This window comes from Malurus melanocephalus, unplaced genomic scaffold (assembly GCF_030028575.1).
Source record: "Malurus melanocephalus ecotype Western Australia unplaced genomic scaffold, MMel_1.1 scaffold_143, whole genome shotgun sequence".
NCBI lineage: Eukaryota > Metazoa > Chordata > Aves > Passeriformes > Maluridae > Malurus > Malurus melanocephalus.
Genome location: NW_026623375.1, coordinates 589988 through 608445, shown reverse-complemented (window position 1 = coordinate 608445; position 18458 = coordinate 589988). Strand labels below are relative to the sequence as shown.

Below are 18458 nucleotides of genomic sequence, written 5' to 3'. Positions count from 1 at the left end.
ACCGCGGGCTCCCGGTACCTCAGGCACCGGACACCGCGGGCTCCCGGTACCTCAGGCACCGGACACCGCGGGCTCCGGACACCGCGGGCTCCCGGCCGCGCTCGTACCATCAGCGGCTGCGGCGGCGGCGGCCATGATGATTGTGTACAATCCGCCGCGGGGCACGCCGGGAAACGCTGCCGCCGCTGCTAATGGACCACGCCGGCTCCCGTAGCCGCCCCCGCCCGCCCCTCAGCGCGGGGGCGGTGCGGACCCCCAGACCGCGCCCCCGCAGCTCCGGCTGCACCGCGCCGGGAGGCGGGAGGGGCGCCGGGCCCTCCCCTCAGCGGCGCGAGTACCGGGAGCCCCTCTCGCTGTTGAGCCCGTGGCAGCAGCCACGGTCCCCTCGCAGGACCGGAGGAGGCTGGCGGCGGCGACTTTAAGGGACGCCCCGCCCCCGGGCGCGGCTCGCGCGCTGATTGGCTGCCGCGGCCGGGCGGAAGCGGCGCCGCGGCCACGTGGGCGCGTGGCGGGATGGCGCGAGCTCTGCGCGTGCTGCGCGGCGCGGCGGGATCGGGATCGGGATCGGGATCGGGATCGGGATCGGGATCGGGATCGGGATCGGGATCGGGACTGGGATCTGGCCTCGGCCCCGGACCACGCGTCCGGTTCGGACCCAGCCCCACAGGTAACCGGTCCCTCGCCAGCCCCGCCCCTGCCCACCCCCTGGGGCTCCGTTGCGGCGAGGGCGGGGCTTTGGGTTGGAAAACATCAATTGGGACTCTCGAGAGGAACGTGCGGGGAATGTGTCTGCTGGCTCTCCGGAGAGCCGAGGGGTCTGTGCTCCTGCCGCAGCTCCGGGGCTTGCTCTGCCAGCGTGTGCCAGTGCCTTCCCGGTCGTGCGGGATCATTGTTGGCGTACCGTGGCAGTGCTGTTCCTGGCATGTGCCAGCATATACGGGATTTTCAGGTCATTTCAGGCAATCCGTTCCTGGAAGTAGTCATCCATAAGTTATTTTCGTAGCCAGTGTCCCCGGAGCTGTGTCCGTGCCGTGCAACTCCCACCCCGGTGACGCTGCTATCGCAGGCAGCATCCTTMGCTCTTCCAGTTTATATTTAGAACTCTCCACGGGCCTTCTTTGTGACAGCCTCTTCTGATTTCCCACGATTACAGGTTTTCTGCATTTGGGTGGCCTTAGGACWGCTTTGTACAATTACATCTTTGCCAAAAAACACCAAGGGACCTTTATTTTAAGAGTGGAGGATACAGATCAGAATCGCGTGGTGCCTGGAGCTGCAGAAGGAATAGAAGATATGTTAGACTGGGCAGGTATTTAGAAACATCTTTCACTTTTCGCCTGCTGAACCTTCCCTTTGTTTCAGAGGTTGAGAGTACTCATCTTGAGGGTGGGTTTTACTGTGCCTTTGTAAGGGCTGTTGTGACAGCCCAGCTGTTGCTGTTGGATGTTCCAGGTATTCCCCCCGATGAGAGCCCYGGCCGCGGCGGCCCCGCCGGGCCCTACGTGCAGTCGCTGAGGCTGGAGCTGTACCGCCGAGCCAGCRCGGCGCTGCTGGACAGCGGGGCTGCCTATCGCTGCTTCTGCAGCCCGCAGCGCCTGGAGCTGCTCCGCAGGGAGGCTCTGCGCAGCCAGCAGACCCCGCGGTACGATCCCTGTCCCCTGGTGGGTCCCTTGGGGCTGCGTGCTTGCAGAAAGTCACGCAACAATGGGACTGTGCCTTGCTCTTCCTGTGTCACCCTCCTGAGATGAGGTGTTTGACCAGACGCACACTGGGCAGGTTGCAGCTAAAAYTGAGGCATCTGCTTAGAGTTTTGGGAATGTAAAATGGCTGATGGTGTTGGCCTGTGTGGAGTGAAAACCTTCATTCTCATCTCCCAAAGATATGACAACCGGTGTCGGCACCTGACGTCCGCAGACGTGGCCCAGAAGCTGTCACAGGGCCTTGACTTTGTCATCCGCTTCCGGCTGGAGAAGGGRGTGGAACCCTTCCAGGACCTGGTCTATGGCTGGAACAAACATGAGGTGGCTGAGGTGGAAGGTGACCCTGTGCTTCTCAAGGGGGATGGCTTCCCCACATACCACCTGGCAAATGTGGTAGATGACCACTACATGGGCATCACCCACGTCCTGCGTGGGACCGAGTGGCTGGCTTCAACTTCCAAGCACYTGCTTCTCTACAAAGCCTTTGGCTGGCAGCCCCCTCAGTTTGGCCACCTTCCACTGCTGCTGAACAAGGATGGTGGGAAGCTGTCCAAGCGGCAGGGGGACATCTTCCTGGAGCGCTTTGCTCAGGATGGCTTCCTGCCAGAGGCACTGCTGGACATTGTCACCAACTGTGGTTCGGGGTTCACAGGTAACACCACAAGCTCCTGCCTGCCACTTTGTGCTGACTTTGTGACATGGGTTGGGTTTATTTTAATAACTGAGAACTTCATCAGTGTTTGAAGGGKTCAGGAAATGGGTGTCAAGTGACCAGTCAGTCATTGAGGTGCCACCAGGGCTTCTGCAGAGCTACTGTGAAAGGAACTGGAATGGGGGAAATTCTGCCTTTGGCTGCTGTGCAGCCATTAAAATTGAGTCTGGTGCTTAATGGGGTTCCCCTTGGGAAAAACCTTGGGTTCCCCCTTGGGAAAAACCTCACTTCGATGTTGAGAAACTGTCTGTGAACTCTGGGGAAAACTTGCATTCCGTGGTTAATAATTACAGTGTTGTCTGACACCTGTGCCACTTCTTGTTTAACCTGACAGACCACGAGGAGCTGAGTCAATGGCTCCTTTTGTGGTTCTTGCTGTRTGGGGATCACAAATTAACTTGTACTCTGAGAACTCTGCTTGGAAAGGAAATCTTCCTTGGGCAGTGAAGCGTCCTGGCTGAGTGTTACTGCTCTTTGGCTGGCTGAGGTGGAGGTGTTGCTCTGAGGAAGGTGACAGAGCCAAGTGCAGTGTCCCAGTTCCCAGAGCGTCACCAGAAGAGCGGGCTCCTGGGGAGARGGCAGCATCCTGTGTGTGCCAGTTCCCTCCTGCCTGCTGGGGGACACGCCTGCTGCTGCTGGCACTGCACAGGTTGTCCTGTGTCACCTTTCCTCAGCGTGCTGCYGGCCCAGCCCCATGCACAGTGAGGAGAGCAATGGTTGTTCAGTGTGGGAACACAGACCCCTGTGATTGCCTTTGGGTTGTGTTGCAGAGAAGCAGATGGGGAGGACTTTGGAGGAGCTGATCTCCCAGTTTGAAGTGCACAGAATTACAACCCATTCTGCTCTCCTGGACCTTGAAGCTCTCCCAGAATTTAACAGGTAAAAAATTAGTGGTAGCTTTAAAATGTGGTTAGCACCATGTCAGTGAGAATTTATTCCTAGCACTTGGAGGTTTTGTTTGTTGGATCAGGCATGGTCCTGGTGCGGCAGCTTTTGGGCTGTCCTAAGAGGAAACATAAATTTCTGCTCACACTGGTCCTGCCTCCTCTCCTATCCTGTGCTTAGGAACACTGAAAGTCTAGACAGAGGATGTGTATATCTGGGAGGATCCAAAGTCTTAAGTTTAGTTTGAAAATAGCATCTAAAAAGAATTAACGCTTTCTGGAAGGTTCTCTTGCGAGTACACTTGTGCTGCTAGGATGTTGTGCTGCTAAGAGTGGCCTCATCATCAGTTCACTGTGGGGCACCAGAGGTAAATGCTTCAATTAGCATGTCTGACTGTAATTTAGTGTTGCTTTTCTAACTGTTCCACAATTTTAGCTCAGTTGGTCAGAGCATGGTGCTCATAATGCCAAGGTCRTGAGTCCCCAGATGGGCCATTCACTTAAGAATTGGATTTGAAGTTCCTTGTGAGTCCCTTCCAATTCAGAATATTCTGTGATTTCTATGAAATGTGGTTGGGGTGATTSGATCCAATGTAACCCAGAGCAATCCCAAAGCAGGTCTTTTCTCTGTTACAGGCTTCACCTCACCCGTCACATTGAGAACCAAGGGCTGCGCCAGAGGCTCATTAGGGAGCTGCAGGGGCTGGTGGAGCTCGTCTATGGGGATCAGCAAGTGGATCCAGATGTTCTGGAAAAGGAATATGTGGAGCGAGTCCTCCTGCTGAGAAAAGTACGAGCAGTGGTAGAGCACTGTGTCAGCATTGTGGAGCTGGGAGCTGAGGTGGTGTGGGATTCCTGGATGGAGACTCGGCTGAGCCCTGGGCTGTCTTCTGAGCTCTGCAGTGGCACAGCCTGCACACAGTTGTCATGGTGGTGCTGTGTGCCTGCCAGCTGCCAAAATCCCCTGCTACAGGCAGCTGAGCCCTGGGAATGGGCCTGGTGAATGTCCTGGTGGTCTTTGCAGAGTATTAAACTCATCCGTACTTTGCTGAGCCAGCATGGAGCTCCCTCAGCAGAGGGACCATGTGTCCCTACCATGGAAGTGATCATAGAATTGTAGGATGTTTTTGGAAAACCCTTCTGCTTCCCTCTCAAAACAGAACTAGGTGTAGTATTGGATCAGATCAGCTGCAGCTTTGTCTAGATGAGCTGATAACCTGCAAAGAGCCCTTCTCCTGTAGACCAGGGAGTGGCTGGCTTGGGGCAGGAAGGTCCAGCCCCCACATCCCTTGTGACAGCATGCAGGTCCCTTGTGCCAGCAGACCTCTCACCTCTCCCCTTTGCTGACAGGGCAGTATAAGGTGCTTCTGCTTTGCTGCTGCCCTGTACCTCGGATGCAAAGTCCAAGCAGCCTCTACCAAGAGGGATGAAGCTCCTGGTGAAATCCATGGGGTTTGTGTGTTGGGTTCAGTGAAGGGGCCGAGCACTGGCAGGGGAGGGTGACCCCAGCTGTTCTCAGTCTGCTCCTGGGATGCTGCAGGAGTATCTGGGAGATTCTTTGTAAAGGATAAAGCCCTCMTTGTAGGGGCAGGAAGGGACCCAGSRTGAAGGCCGCACATGGCAACAGGACGGTGACTCATGTGGCTTCGCACTGCCTCCTGAAGGGCAGCCACTTCCCCARCCAGCTCCGAGTCAGCCACACGTGGCTCAGCACCTTGGGGACAGCCAATGCTGTCTGAGCTGCCTCTGTGTCCCTGCTCACTCTGTGGGGCTCTGGGGGTGAGCCCAGCTGCCTCACTGTCAGCRAGTCACGTTCCCTCCAAGCAGCGTGAGGCACTGCTGTGAAGCTGTGAACACTGGTGTGAAGCCCAAGCTGGATGGAATTGCTTCCTCCACATCACAGCCCTYTGACCTGCCAGCTTTGCTTTCTTTCCCTAGGGTCACATAAGCCTCCTGAAGAATCTGGTGTCGAGTGATTACTCTTACCTGTGGGTTAGGCCCTCGGTGTCCCGGCAGCAGCTACAAACAATTTCTGCAGAAGCAGATGAAATAGGAAAACTAGTCTTAGGGTAAGTGTGCTGCTGTCTCAGCTGAGTAGTGAGCAGTGGCTCCTCATTTCTGAGAATTGTATTCCTAARAAAGCAGTCAGAATTACTGCTTTTCTTGTGGTTTTCCAGGTCTGCCACATAATTTTATGGTTTAAACTTGCTCCTTTGAAGGAGCTCTGCATCTGGTGAGCAGAGGGAGCAGCCTGGCCCAGGGTAGGGGTGAGAGGTAGGAATCCCGTGATTTTCATGTCCCCAGACTGTAAGGACATCTTCTTTCCTGAAGGCTCATGACAAGGCAGGCAGGTGCCTTGACTGTGGAGGAGTTGAACAAAGACCTGAGGAGTCTCCAGAAGCAAACCAGAGAAACCAAGTACAGCAGCATGATGCAGCTCCTCCGCTTGGCGCTCAGCGGGCTGCAGGTAAAAAGAACAGTTCTGAGATGTGCAATCTGCTTTCACAGGGCTCAAATCCAAGTTTTACAAAAGTTCTCCAAAACCTAATCATGGTTCAACTCTGGCWCTAATCCTTCAGGTCCATCTGAGCAGGGCTGGAATTTCCCTTCAGGAGGAGAAACCACTGAGCCTTTGTTTGGGCTGCTAATGACCTTTCCCTCTACCACCCCAGTCTGGCAGCGATCTGTCACCATGATGCACAAACACATGCTGGGAAGTTTCAGTTCCCCTGTGCTCARTGACTCCCTCTGTGTTTGCAGCACGGCCCGAGCGTTGCCGAGATGATGGTGACTTTGGGAGCCAAGGAGGTGTGYGGCCGGATACGCAGAGCACTGTCCAGCTGACACGGGACATTGGAGATGCTGCTGGGCTGCGCATTCAGATGGCATGGGCGGGATCATCTCTGATCAGATGAGCTGGGCTTTAGGCCAGGCAGGTGCCTGTGCTGTTCCAGTGTCTATATGAACCTGCACAAACCACTGCATCTGGGAGAGGAACCAAACCCAGATGCAACTCGGTCCTGYTGTCACCTCGTGCAAGGAGCCCGGTTTGCAGAGTGGGAGAAAAAGACTCATTCAAATTCAGACCATGTGGACAGGAAGTAACTGAATTTCTGATAGCAAAGATCAGATTCTTTTTGGAGAGGGCCTCGCAGACAGGGTACCTACAGCTGCACAACACAATTCCCCAATAAATACTGTGAAGGTTATATATATATTTATATGTGTATATAAATTAAAAAAAAAAAAAAAACAAACAGATATAGCTGCTGCCCTCTTAGCTGCCTTGGTGTCCTACCAGGCTGAGTGAGCTGCTCGGAGAGGGGAACTCCCTGTGTACTGTAGCACGTGGTTCTGCTAAAAATATCCCTGGTCAGGAGATTGGGATGTTTTTTCTTCTTCTGTCTGATGCCCTTTTAATCATTAAATTAACGTGGTGACTTTGATTCCGTTCTCACGAATACTGCACGCCGGTAAGGGGAGGAGCCGCGGAGGGGTGTTGGTGAGGTGTTCTGCTGAGCCCAGCCCGCAGTGAACACATCCAAGCCACCAAAACTCACGTGGGCTCCCCACGGGGCGTGCAGGGAGCGGGGCGGTGGATGCGCTTCCTGCTGGGGCGGGGCGGACCGGAGCCCATGGCTGGCACCGCGGAGCTGGAGCGGTGGCTCAGTGAGTGGGGCTGGGGGTCGGGACTGGCTTGGCTGCTGCCTCYGCTGTCACTTCCCAACTGTAGGGGCACTGGAGCAGCTTCATCTCCGTGGGGAAGCCCCATTGCCCTTACAGAACCCTTGCAGAGTGATGTGGGTGCTTTCTTGCTGCATCTGTCCTGTTCCCCATCTGTCCTGCTCCCCATTTGTCCTGCTCCCCATCTGTCCTGTCCATCCTCGGCCCCCCAAACCTGGCTGATGGACAGACTTGGGAGTGGATAAAGCTAAAAAAAACTGTTTTTTCCTCAGTTTAGCTGCGTAGAAGTGTAAACTGCCTATGCTCCAGCGCAACAAGTTTTGCAGAACGGTCCCGGGAGAGCTGCCTGTAAATGGTTTTTGGGTTTCTGGTGCTAAAAGCAACATCTGCTTTTGTCAGGCTGTGCTTAACTTATAAGTGTGTGCTTGGGACTGTATTTTTAGGCAGATTTTAGTAACAGCTGTTTCCTGCTTCTCCTGGATCTCCCCTTTCTGCTACAGAAAGCCCTGGAGCGGCAGCACCAGTGAGGTCTGGGCTGCTTCCTGCCCTGAGCGCTTGCTCGCACTGAGGCCAGGCTTTCCCTCTCCCTCTCTTGTTTTTCTCCTCTATAAGATAAGGCCACAGACCCGAGTATCCCCGGGGAAAACTGGGAATGCATCCAGCAGTTCTGCAACCAGGTGAACGCCGACAGCGAGGGGTAAGGCAGACACACGGCTCTTTGTGTTCTCCCAGGCTGTGTGTGGCTCTGAGCTTCCCTGATGGCTCTGTGGGAATGGGAATGGGGCTGGAGAGGGAGCCGAGGGGGCTCGCTGGGCTACGCTGCTGGATTTCCTGGGAGTGAAAATGAGTTGGAAATGGCTGTATGTCAGTGTRATGGTGGGTGATGGCGGGGAATGGGCTCTAATATCAGTTGCTGGAGCCCACCAGGCAGCAGGTGCTGGTGGCTGTGCTCTCAGTCCCTCATGAATCTGGCCGAGGATTCCTGCTATGGGGTTCTTCAGGGAAGCCCAGAGGAACTCAGCCTCAGCTTTCCCTTCCAGACACGTGGAGGATCTCTACTGAGACTKGCCCACCTTCCAKCTGACAGACTGGGCTGTGTGGGAARTAGCAGGGACTAATTAAGCAAATGACCTGTCAAACCTTACTGATCATCTCTGTGTTTAGAGCAGACCGAGTTCAGAGCTCATAGTCTGGCACCCAGCTGGTGCCCAGGAGCTGGCATTGGCTGTCATCGAAGCTCCTGCAGCTGCAGAGAGWCAGCTCTCATGGTGCCTGCCCAGGGACATCCCCCAGCCTGTCCCTGCTGCTCCTTCCCAAAGGACAGCCCCTGAGCATGCCTGGAGGGCAGAGTGGGATCACAAATTCACCCCCTGTGCGTGTGCACGTRTCCATGGCCGAGGGGTATCTGTCCTGTTGTGAATCCAGCAGTTGCTCATCTCTGTGGATCGAAACCAGCTGCATTTGTTTTTGGAGGGAACTTGTGCATGTTGTGACTCGCTTTGCTCTTCCCCAGCCCGTTGTTTGCGCTGAGGCTGCTGGCACACAAAATCCAGTCCCCTCAGGAGGGGGAAGCTCTCCATGCWCTCACAGTAAGTACTTCCATCCTCACGGAGTCACTTGGAAAGAGAGTTTGGTGGGTAGAACAGCAGAGCAGACAGGACAGCTCTCTCTTCCTTTTCTCTTAGATGTCTCTCTCTCTCTTGGATGCCTCTCCCTTTTAACTTTCCCTTGCACAAGGAATACAGAAACCTGGGCACAGTGGAGGGAGTAACTGCTTCTGTTCTCTCCACATGGCTCTGTTGAGGTGTTTTGTTGGTCTTCAGCTCTGTCTGTGTGAGGTGTGTCCTACAACCAACTTTTGTAGCTCAAAAGTTGTTAGTTATGGGTAGAACAGAGCAGGTTGTCTTAAATGTGCTGCTTAGAAAGTTTGGATAAAGGAATAAAGCACGTTCTTGCTGCATGACTTTGTCAGTATCTTGCATTGGTAAATGCAGTGCCAGAAAGTTCTTAGATTTAGTGAGTATTATATATTATAATGGCAAAGTTTTTGAAAGCTCTCCAAGCTTTGTGTGTTCAGTTCCTGTTGGTAACATTTTGTTTTCTGCAGGTGCTGGAGACCTGTGTGAACAACTGTGGTGACAGATTTCACAGTGAAATGGCAAAATTCAGGTTTCTGAATGAGCTGATWAAAGTGCTTTCCCCAAAGGTAGGTGAAGGTGGTTACAGGGTGTTTCAGGATAAGAAATGCAGCTCTGCTTTATCAGAGGCAGTGGGATCTTCTGGCCATGCTCCTCTTTGAGTAGCCTGGGCCTGCCTGAAACTCTCTCAGCATCGCACCCAAGCTCAATTTCCCTTTCTGGTGGATCCTGCACACATTTACTGCTGCTACATGTTTCATTTTCCATTGCGTCAGCCCAAGGGCAGAGCTGCAAAAAGCTGATTTCAAAGAACTGCTCAGCTGAAGAACAAAACTCCTTGTGTCAGTCTCAGGCTTGGTAACAGGATTTCAGTGAAACCACAGAATGTAAGGAATATGTCACTGAAGACAATTCCATTTGCTGCTCTGAGAGTACAGGTATCCTTAAATGAGTTTGAAATGCCTGGTCTTGGGGAGGATTGTGTTCTTGTAATTAAAGGAGTGCACACAGGCAATAATGAGATAGATTACAGAAAACATCCAGATGCTGATAAGAGACAGTAACTTTCGTTTCTGGTTTTGTTCAGTTTCTGTGTGTCTGGGGCTGGCTGAGGCCAGTGGTATAATTGCATAGCAGCAGTTAAGGGAACTGTTTAAAGTCAAGCACAGAACTGTTTTCACTAAAATAAAGCAACCTATTTTAGGTTTTGRATTCAATAACTGATCAGAGAAGTTTGAAGTGGTTTCATTTTGATTGTTACAGGATGTGTGTGTAATTGTCTTACACTCCATAGCATTCCTTGTGTTTACAGCCACAGCTGTAAACTCTTTCCTGAACCTCGAGATACACAGTTGACAACACTGAATAAACTCCTACAAAACCATTTTATCATCCATCTCTGCACATAATCTCATTGGGACTGGATCCTTGTGCCAGATCTGGCATCAATTCTTTGGGTTTGAGCTTTTTTGTCTTTTTTTTTACTTTCTTCTGTTTTCAGTACTATGGAATTTGGTCTTCAGAAAAAGTCAAGTCGAGGGTCGTAGAGGTGATATTCAGTTGGACAGTCTGGTTTCCTCAGGAAGTCAAAATCCAGGATGCTTATCAGATGCTGAAGAAACAAGGTTCAGTTCTGTTATTTCAGTTTCCTTTTTAGCCTCCTAAGCCTGTGGTTTCCCCCACAGATATGTGCCCCTGTCAGCTTGTGACTCAGCTTTTTCATAACATGCTGTGTGTAAGGAAAAGGGACAAAGGCCAGGCTTCCCAGGCTGTTTGGGTTCTGAAGGATGTGTGGAACTCTTCAAAGGAATTTTCCAACTCCAATCTGGAGGCCTCTGTGTACAGTGAAAAAGTTCACACTGGGTACAGTGAAAAAGTACAGGACAAACTCAGAAATTATCTTTGTCCTGAAATACTCTCCCAGGGTTATGAGAGATTAGTTCAGAGGGATTCTGGGATGGAGTTTTCATCCATTACATTATATTTAGGAGTCCTTGGTGGTGTTTTAATCCAGAAATCTGTGTAAAACCTCATTCATGGTTGAGCATGGCTCAGCAGCTTGGGCATCACTGAACAACTACTGTTACCTCTTCCAGGGATTGTAAAAGAAGATCCCAAACTACCAGAGGACAAAATTTTACCTCCCCCTTCTCCAAGACCTCAGAATTCTATTTTTGACACAGATGAAGAGAAATCCAAGGTAAACCTTAGAGTCTTCATGCCCTGCCCTCAGTTTTGTACTGATGAGAAAAGAGGCTCAGTAATATTTTGGGAGCTTTGCTGTTTCAGATAGACTACCTCAGAATAATGCTTATACTTCCTGCAGTACAACAGATGGAGAACTCTGTGAGGCATTGTCAGAAATATTTGCTTAGTAAAAAGTGAACCTTTTTCACAGAAAAATATCAGTTTCTATGAAACCTCCTCAAGGGAGGGCTTCTCCAGGTCTTACAGAAGTTCTGCAGAGCCAGAGTTCTTAATCCTGAACAGCCAGTGTATGCAGGCAGCAGTATAACCTGAATTAGATTATGGGACAGGACCTAACATATTTCCAGGATTATAGGGCCGTTCCTGCAGCAGGTGTCTCTTGTGTGTGATGTGTGCCTGCAGAACAGTGCCCAGAGGCTGCTGCTCAGTGCTGTCCCATCTCTGCCCTGACAGCTCCTGGCCAGGCTCCTGAAGAGCAGCCACCCCGAGGACCTGCGGGCAGCCAACCGCCTGATCCAGAGCGTGGTTAAAGAGGTAGGAACTCTGGGGAGAAGTCTCTTTGCAGCCAGGGAGGGTGAGAGGGGACCTGGCCATTCAGTTTTTGACAGGAGACCCTCTGTACTGTAGCCCCAGAGGAAGGGCCATGTTCAGTCTTTCCAAATTATTCTGAGTTTACAGCACGGGATCATTTTGTTTTGTTTCCCTAAAATACACCATTGCCAGGAAGAGGGAATATGGATGTGCATACCCAGGAGCCTGTACAGCAGGACACTTCCATGTCAGTGGGACCTTGGCAGTAGTACTGCAGTAGTGATAGGAAATTTCCAAAAATAAACTCAGTTCCCAGGTKGAAGAAAGCCCCTTCTGTACAAAACTGCCTCTTCCCTGCGTGCAGTGGGTGTGTGCACATCTGGCCTATCTGTTTGCATGTTCCATCTGAAGAGCATCCCACTTCTCTGCTTACATARGAGATTTGGTTTAACAAAGCCCTGTGGTCATTTTGAGTGTGTCATTCTGTGTGGCAGAGGCCACCAACTCTCAGCTCCAATTTTGAAGTCACAYTCGTGCCCATGGTGAGATGAATTCCATATTCCACGGCACACAGCCAGGGTCCCCGGACAGGCACCTGTGCTGCTTTGTGCCTTCTCTGCCTACAATAAAATATTAATAGAAAGCAAATCCCCAGATGTGGCCCAGAGTGCTCCAGCCAAGCATGTGCACTGGCAGTATCAGCCAAATCATCATCTACCTTTATTTCATTTTTCACTGCAGGAACAAGAAAAATCAGCTCAGGTGTCCCGAAGAGTGAACGCCATCAGTGAGGTTTCTGAGAATGTCAAACGTATGGATGAGTTACTGGAGAACTACAGGAGACATGAATTATCCCCAGCTGACCAGGAGACCCTACAGGTAAATGCTCTTTTTCCTACATAAATGCTCATTTTCCTCCCTCTTCTAGAAGGAGCATCACTTGCAGGTGATTGTACAGACATGTGAGTGTGCCTGGGATGTCCTGAGCAATGAAACTCTCCCTCCCCAGGCTCTGCTCCAGCGCTGTGAGAAGCTCAGGCCRCTGCTCTTCCGTCTGGCCAACGAAGCGGTGGCTGACGAGGAGGCTCTAGGTAAGAGCCAACACTGTCCTKGTGGTTCTTGGCAGCTGTGACAGGACTGTGCCCTCCCATGGGAGGGGAGAGCTTGGCCACTTGCTACCTTGTGGGCAAAGCTCTCCAYTCTCACCATGAAACTGTGCTCAGTGGAAGTGGTACTGGGTCTGCTCCTGCTCATCTCTGAGAARGCTGTTTTCACTTGGAGCCCAGAGGTAAACAGTGAATCCATTCTTCCAGCTGAGGTGGTTTCCCTGATATTTTTTAGTTCTGATATGCAGAGAACTGAAGGCTTTTGAGGCCGTTTCTCTCCAGAGATTGAAGTTCTCCCTGTCTATAAATACAGAAAGAGGACTATATTTTGAATTTTCAAGTGTAATACCAAGGAWGGTGTCCTGATTTCAGCTAGGRTAGAGTTAATTTGATAAGAGCAGAATCTTTGAATTTCACAACTGGCATTTCATACCTGACCATATGCCTTGAAAACCTGATTGAGGCAATGGTTGCTGTATAGACATCTTAAACAGCAACCCYGAGAGCTTAACTGCACCTCGTACCTTCCTTTCATACCCATGGGTATCAGGGCCCTTCGGCTGGGGAGTGCTGGATTATAGACCCAAGTACACTGGGAAAACTTGTGGAGAACTAGGAAGTGCAGAAGAGATGGCAGGAATTAAGAATACTTTGGAGATGGGCTAAGATTTCAAAGTGATCTTGATAAATGAGAGAGAGGTCTGAAATCAGCAGCTGTGTGTGCAAAATKGAATGAAAGGAGAGTGAGGAGCTGWGGACAGCYTGCTCCRCTGGCCTTCGCKCCTGAGCTGCACTGTCCCTTCCTCATGAGCAGTCTGGGGACGGCGTGGAACTGAACTGACCTTCCCATTGGAATATGAGTGTGTTCTATCTTCTCTGGTTTCCCAGCTGAGATCCTGCAGGCCAATGACAAGCTCTCAAGTGCCCTGGGGCAGTACAGGCAGGTTGTGGCCAGCCAGGAGAACRGGGATGGAGCAGATTCAGCTGCCAATTCTGCCCATGCACCAGGTGAGGAGCACCTGCAGCGTCCCMTGGCAGCTCTGCCCTGCATGCCAGGTGGGAGCAGGGTTTGGGGGGAAGTGCTTCTCAGRGAATAAATGTGGAGAAAGTCCTATTACATGGAAAAAATACTATGTAACCATCATTTTCTTTTGCATATAGTTGACAGAAAATACTGCTGAAGTTCCTGACCTTTCAGGCACTCCTGTACCCATGGATGTGCCATTCCTTTCTGGAGGTTGCTCTCTAACTCTGTCTCTGTTCCCAAAGCAYGTCGAGCAGCCCCGCGGCGCATGAAGAGCTACACCCTGATCGACTTCTCYGAGCTGGAGGCCATGGCCCAGACTKCCCCAGAACCCTTTGCAGACACWCCCTCGGCCTCCCGCCACAGCAGCACAACCTCCACCTGCCTGCTCGAGGAGGATTTACAGTCCTTAGGTCTGTAGGTGCAGTCCAGTGTCACCCTTGTTACTGGGGTTTGTGGTATTTAATAGAGAGAAGAACCTTGACTTCAGTGTCAGTGCCAAGAGAAAGTAGAGCCTTCAAGACGTAGGTTTGCAGGGATGCAGTRTCTTTAGTGGTGTCAGATTGTAGCCAAACTGCTGTTAGACAGCAAAGGAAGAACCTGTGGAAAACCCGTTYGCTGTAAATTATATGTGATATTTTGGTATCTTTCTTAGGTCTCAGCAGCTCCCCTGTCATTTGGAAACCACCACCTGATTTTGACCTTGCAGAGGTGAGTGATGCTCAGATACTTTGCAGTCTATAACGTGTAAAGGACAAAAATCAGAGCTGAGTTCCTGGTCTGGCTTTCCCTGGCAGCCTTTTTGGTGTGCCACTCTGTTCTGAAGGGAAACTTGAATTCTCTTGCTCTCAGTTAATCTTTCAGGTGCAGTTGGCACCCAAATGACTCATCTATTTCTGCTTTAGGCAGTGGCATTATAAACAAAGTTCTTTTCAGTGGAACAGGTTTATTTTTGCAGATATTATATAGAATGAACTCAAAGTGCCTTATTTTCCAGCCTGCTCTACACAATGGATTTAGGGAAGGTGCAAGTGCTCAAACCTTGGGACCACAGSAGAGCTGGGAAGACAGCTGTGCAGGGAAAAGTGAATTCCAGAGCCTGGATGAACAGCTTTCTCCACTATCCAGGACCAAGACATTCTCTTTGTAAGCAAACTTCACATGATAGAGTCAGATTTTGGGGCTGAGGAWTTTTTTTACAGTAGAGAAGTTTAGGAAAATCTTTCAGCTACCCCTGGTTAGTGATGGCAAGTGATCCATGCACACATTGGCTCTTTCTCAGTTGTGCATCTGTTGTTGCACTTYGTGTAACTGCACACCAGCACCTTCCAAGGGTCAGAAATTTGGGGAGACAAATCCCATCGGTTGGTAACCAAGTGATGTTGAGCTAAAAGAACAAAAACCCTACAATCAGGCCTTTTTATAATAACCTGTCTCTCAAAAAATACTTTCCTCAGCTTTCTCCACACTACTGACAAAGTAGTTTCAAGGCATTCAGTGGAGGCTTGGAACAGTTCACAAATCAAATTTATCTCCACAGATCTTCAAAGCAGRGGACTATTAGGATATGCTTATATAGTCTGCCATAATACAAGAAATTTTACTGAAGATTTCCAGCTTCTTGTGATGTCTTTGAGCTGGAATTTACTTTAATCTCCCTGACTAGGGCTTCAGAGAAGCTGTGCACAGGGAGAGAAAACTTACAAAGCCCTAAAACTAAGTTTTACTAKAGTAACAGAACCAAAGTCTCCCTTAATGAATTTTGAAACAGCAAGATCTTCCATAGATGATAGAGTTTTTTAATTTCTCAAGAACTCTGAGTGTAAACCTGTAGTTTTTTTATACCTAAAGGGGATGAGGGATTGAGAATACAGACAGACACAGCAGAAGACAATATATTTCCTGCAGTATCCCCAATTAATACAAGCTTTCTGCGTGTTTTTTTTTTTCCAGGGATTTATCACCAATGAAACTGCCCTTTCCAGATCTTCCAAAAAACTCAGTGGCAGATCCTCCACTCCTCAGTCCAGGCTACGAGCTGAAGCCTACTGCCTCTTTGCATCCTGCTTCCTATGATGCTTCTCTAGAAAACCTTTTTGTCCCTTTAATTTCAGTTACACCGAGTAAGTGAATTCTGTCCCCCAGCTCTGCTTACTAGAGCTCTTATGACTTTTGCAGGACAGCAAGCCAAAGTAGCTTCATGCTGTGTGAGTTGGCTTGAGGCAAATAATGACTGTTCTGTGAAGGGCTTAATGTACCTGAGAAGGTGYTAGGGATCATAGCATGGCAATGTCCTTATCCTCCCTACTCGTTACTCAGGAGTTTGCTGCCCTAGCTAATCTTTGTAATATGCTTCTAAACTTTCTGTCCTTTGCACCTTCAGTCAAGCTTCAAACAGTTCTTCTACCTGGCCCTAAAAGACATTTGTGAGTGGGAGTTGCTCCAGTTCCTAAAGCAGAGCTGTTCATTCCACCTCTGCTTTCTGGTTTCTCGCTGTATGACCCAACTCTGCAGCCCCTCCCCGGAACATTTCCTGGCCATGTGCCACCCTGGGTTCTCAGGGCCACAGAGCTTTGGCTCTTGTTGCTGCTGGAAGAGGACAGGTGCACAGACATCCTGATCTGCCTTCAATCTCAAGTGAAGGATTTAGCAGATTTTGGAAGGGCTGGATGGTGATAGTCAGGTGTGAATTGGCCAGGCATGGATGGTAAGGGGCCAAATCTTGTGTCCACTAAGAAAGGCARTTTGCTTTTCCCACCAWAYYTCTKTTGGATCTACACCTGACTTCTCTCRCTGACTGGTSAAATCTGAGCTGCYAAATCYCCAATGCAGACATACAGATTCCTGTCTCTGCCTTAGAGGCAGATGTGAATCAGGGGCAGGTTCTGTGTGCTGCTTGGTCTGTGAGTTTGCTGAAGGAAGTAAAAGTTTGTCTGCATTTTCCTTTTTTCTGTTCCTTGTCCCCATCTCTCCTGTTCGCCTTTGGATGGGCGAGGAATCCAAGCTTTGATTCTGATTCTCGTTTTGTCTCTGGCAGGCACTATCTGTCCACTCACTGTGTATGATAGGAATGGTTTMAAGGCCATGCTCCACTTCTCCAGGGACCCAGCTCCTGGCCGGCCAGATGTGCTGGTGATGGTTCTATCCATGCTGACCACCTCACCTCACCCCATTAAGGACATAGTGTTCCAGGCTGCAGTCCCAAAGGTGAGAAGCCTTTGGCAAAGTAGCAGATATGCTCAGAAATGTACTGAGGAGAAGGTTCACCATTCCTTGCTGAGTATTTGCCTTGCTCATGGGAAACTGTGTGGCTCCCTTTCTCTGCATGGAGAACCTGTCATACAGTAGTGCCTGTGGCTTTGGTGTCTGTTTCACAGTGTGTATCCATGGCCTTGCTGCAGCCAGAGAAGGCTCCAGATCTGCTCCTTCAGCCTTCTGGGTGGGGCTCTGTGCTGCCTGTGCATGGGTGGCATAGAATTGGCTGTTTAGGAATATCTGCCTTTAGGTGCAGGCTGTGCTTTCACTGATTCACAGTCTGGCTGATGTATCTTTAACTACTCCAAGGCTCGGTAATGCTCCCAGCCCTTGCCCAGCATGGACTATAAAGTGTTTCTTTTGTTTTCTCTTTCAGACCATGCAAATAAAGTTACAACCAGCCTCTGGTTCTGAGCTGCCAGCCTTCAACCCTCTCCTGCCGCCTGCAGTGGTGTCCCAGGTGCTGCTGCTCGCCAACCCACTCAAGGTGCTGCTGATGGGCCCTGGCAATCCCACTGGGGTGTTTGCATGAGAGATGGGGAGAGTCTTAATAATGGAGAGATGCAGGGGGTAGACAGGGCAATCTGGGCTGCTGTGCTGGGCAGATGTTTGTCCTGCTAGAAGAGCTTTCCAGAGCTACAGTCTGAAGGATTGTGTGGGCAGTTGCTGCAGGGGCCCACACAGTTCTGGACCATCTCTGCACAGATACAGATTCAGGCACTCACTGTGCAGGTGTTGGCAGCTGGTGGAACACAAGGGTACTCAAGGCACAAGCGATGGCTGGCAKATCTGTTGCATTGGTGGATAATTATAAAACCCAAGATTGGGGTAAGGAACCCTCTGTCTCTGAGAAGCTTGGCCAGGCCTGGATTGCCAACATGCCYTTGGGTGGCTTGCACGGGTCTCCCAGTTGCTCTTGTCTATTTTAGGAAGATTCAGTGTTTCCTTCTGTGCAGGGCTTCTGCAAGGCTGGTGTTTTCCCTTTCAGAGGTGACTCCCTGCTGCAAGGCTGTTAGGGATTAGGGAGTCCAGGAGTTTATAATCTAGGAGTCCAGGAGTTTATAATCATGGTGTACCCCTCTTCCCTTCTCTCCTAGGATCCCATCCGACTGAAGTACAAACTGGTGTTCACGCAGGGCGTGCAGCCCTTCAGTGAGGTGGGAGAAGTGACAGAYTTTCCAGAAGCAGAGCTCTGGGGCAGGAGCTGAAGCCCAGCTGGCTCGGACACTGCCATGTTGCCTTAGCCACGGATGGGGAGGGACTGGGGGCCAGCAGTGCTGGCCAGCACTCTGTAAGGGCACCATTTCTCAGGATCTGCCACCTTCTTYTTCCTTTTCGTGCCTAGCAGGAGTGTCAATTAGCTGCTTCTGCCTCAGCCTTTCCCTGTAGCTGAGCCGGCTTTACAGGAGCCTGCTGGAGAGCCCCGCCGCCTCGGTGCTTCTGCCACGCACACCTTTCCTGCTGCTTTCTGGGCCATTTCCCCTTTACTTTTTGAATTAAAAAAAAAAAAAATACTCTACACCAGCATTCGGCCCCTGTGCCAGCCTGCCTGGGGGCAGGGCAGCGCCTGTTCCAGGGACACCGGGACACCCCCGGCCCGTTTTCCCGGGGTTTGTGCCGAGGTGCAGCGGGAGCTGAGGGGCGGGGGGCGGTGGGCAGCGGTACCGGGGTGCGATGAGAGGCGGCAGCGCCGCGCTCGGGGCCGGGCGGGCACACG

At 51.0% G+C, this 18458-nt stretch overlaps 3 protein-coding genes across 5 annotated transcripts in view; 2 read left to right on the top strand and 1 right to left on the bottom strand.

Moving 5' to 3' along the window:
* The window catches only part of UBFD1 (ubiquitin family domain containing 1), a 6956-nt gene extending 6748 nt beyond the window's left edge, over positions 1 to 208 (bottom strand). The window contains exon 1 of the mRNA XM_057371187.1: positions 108 to 208. Within this exon, the coding sequence (XP_057227170.1) occupies positions 108 to 135 (28 nt within the window). The 5' untranslated portion in view covers positions 136 to 208. The remainder of the gene's footprint in view (positions 1 to 107) is intronic.
* Positions 209 to 415: 207 nt separating this feature from the next.
* EARS2 (glutamyl-tRNA synthetase 2, mitochondrial) lies at positions 416 to 6270 on the top strand. Of its 3 annotated transcripts, none has more exons than XM_057371186.1 (9): positions 416 to 667; positions 1154 to 1309; positions 1453 to 1642; positions 1880 to 2352; positions 3183 to 3291; positions 3933 to 4086; positions 5235 to 5365; positions 5628 to 5763; positions 6057 to 6270. In XM_057371186.1, exons 1-9 carry the CDS (start codon positions 514 to 516, stop codon positions 6138 to 6140), a joined length of 1587 nt encoding a protein of 528 aa, XP_057227169.1. In that variant the 5' UTR covers positions 416 to 513; the 3' UTR covers positions 6141 to 6270. The 3 variants fall into 3 exon arrangements, with proteins under 3 accessions (XP_057227169.1, XP_057227167.1, XP_057227168.1); XM_057371184.1 differs by having other exon boundaries at positions 3933 to 4137; XM_057371185.1 differs by lacking the exon at positions 416 to 667 and adding an exon at positions 674 to 949.
* GGA2 (golgi associated, gamma adaptin ear containing, ARF binding protein 2) lies at positions 6271 to 18380 on the top strand. Its single transcript, XM_057371188.1, is given in 18 exon segments — positions 6271 to 6965; positions 7593 to 7677; positions 8494 to 8569; positions 9088 to 9186; positions 10119 to 10242; positions 10714 to 10817; positions 11279 to 11359; positions 12098 to 12235; positions 12366 to 12447; positions 13351 to 13470; positions 13732 to 13899; positions 14142 to 14197; positions 14456 to 14473; positions 14475 to 14632; positions 15440 to 15609; positions 16524 to 16693; positions 17118 to 17228; positions 17839 to 18380. Coding segments are annotated over 18 exon segments (1941 nt in total). The 5' UTR covers positions 6271 to 6895; the 3' UTR covers positions 17950 to 18380.
* The last annotated feature ends 78 nt before the right edge of the window (positions 18381 to 18458 follow it).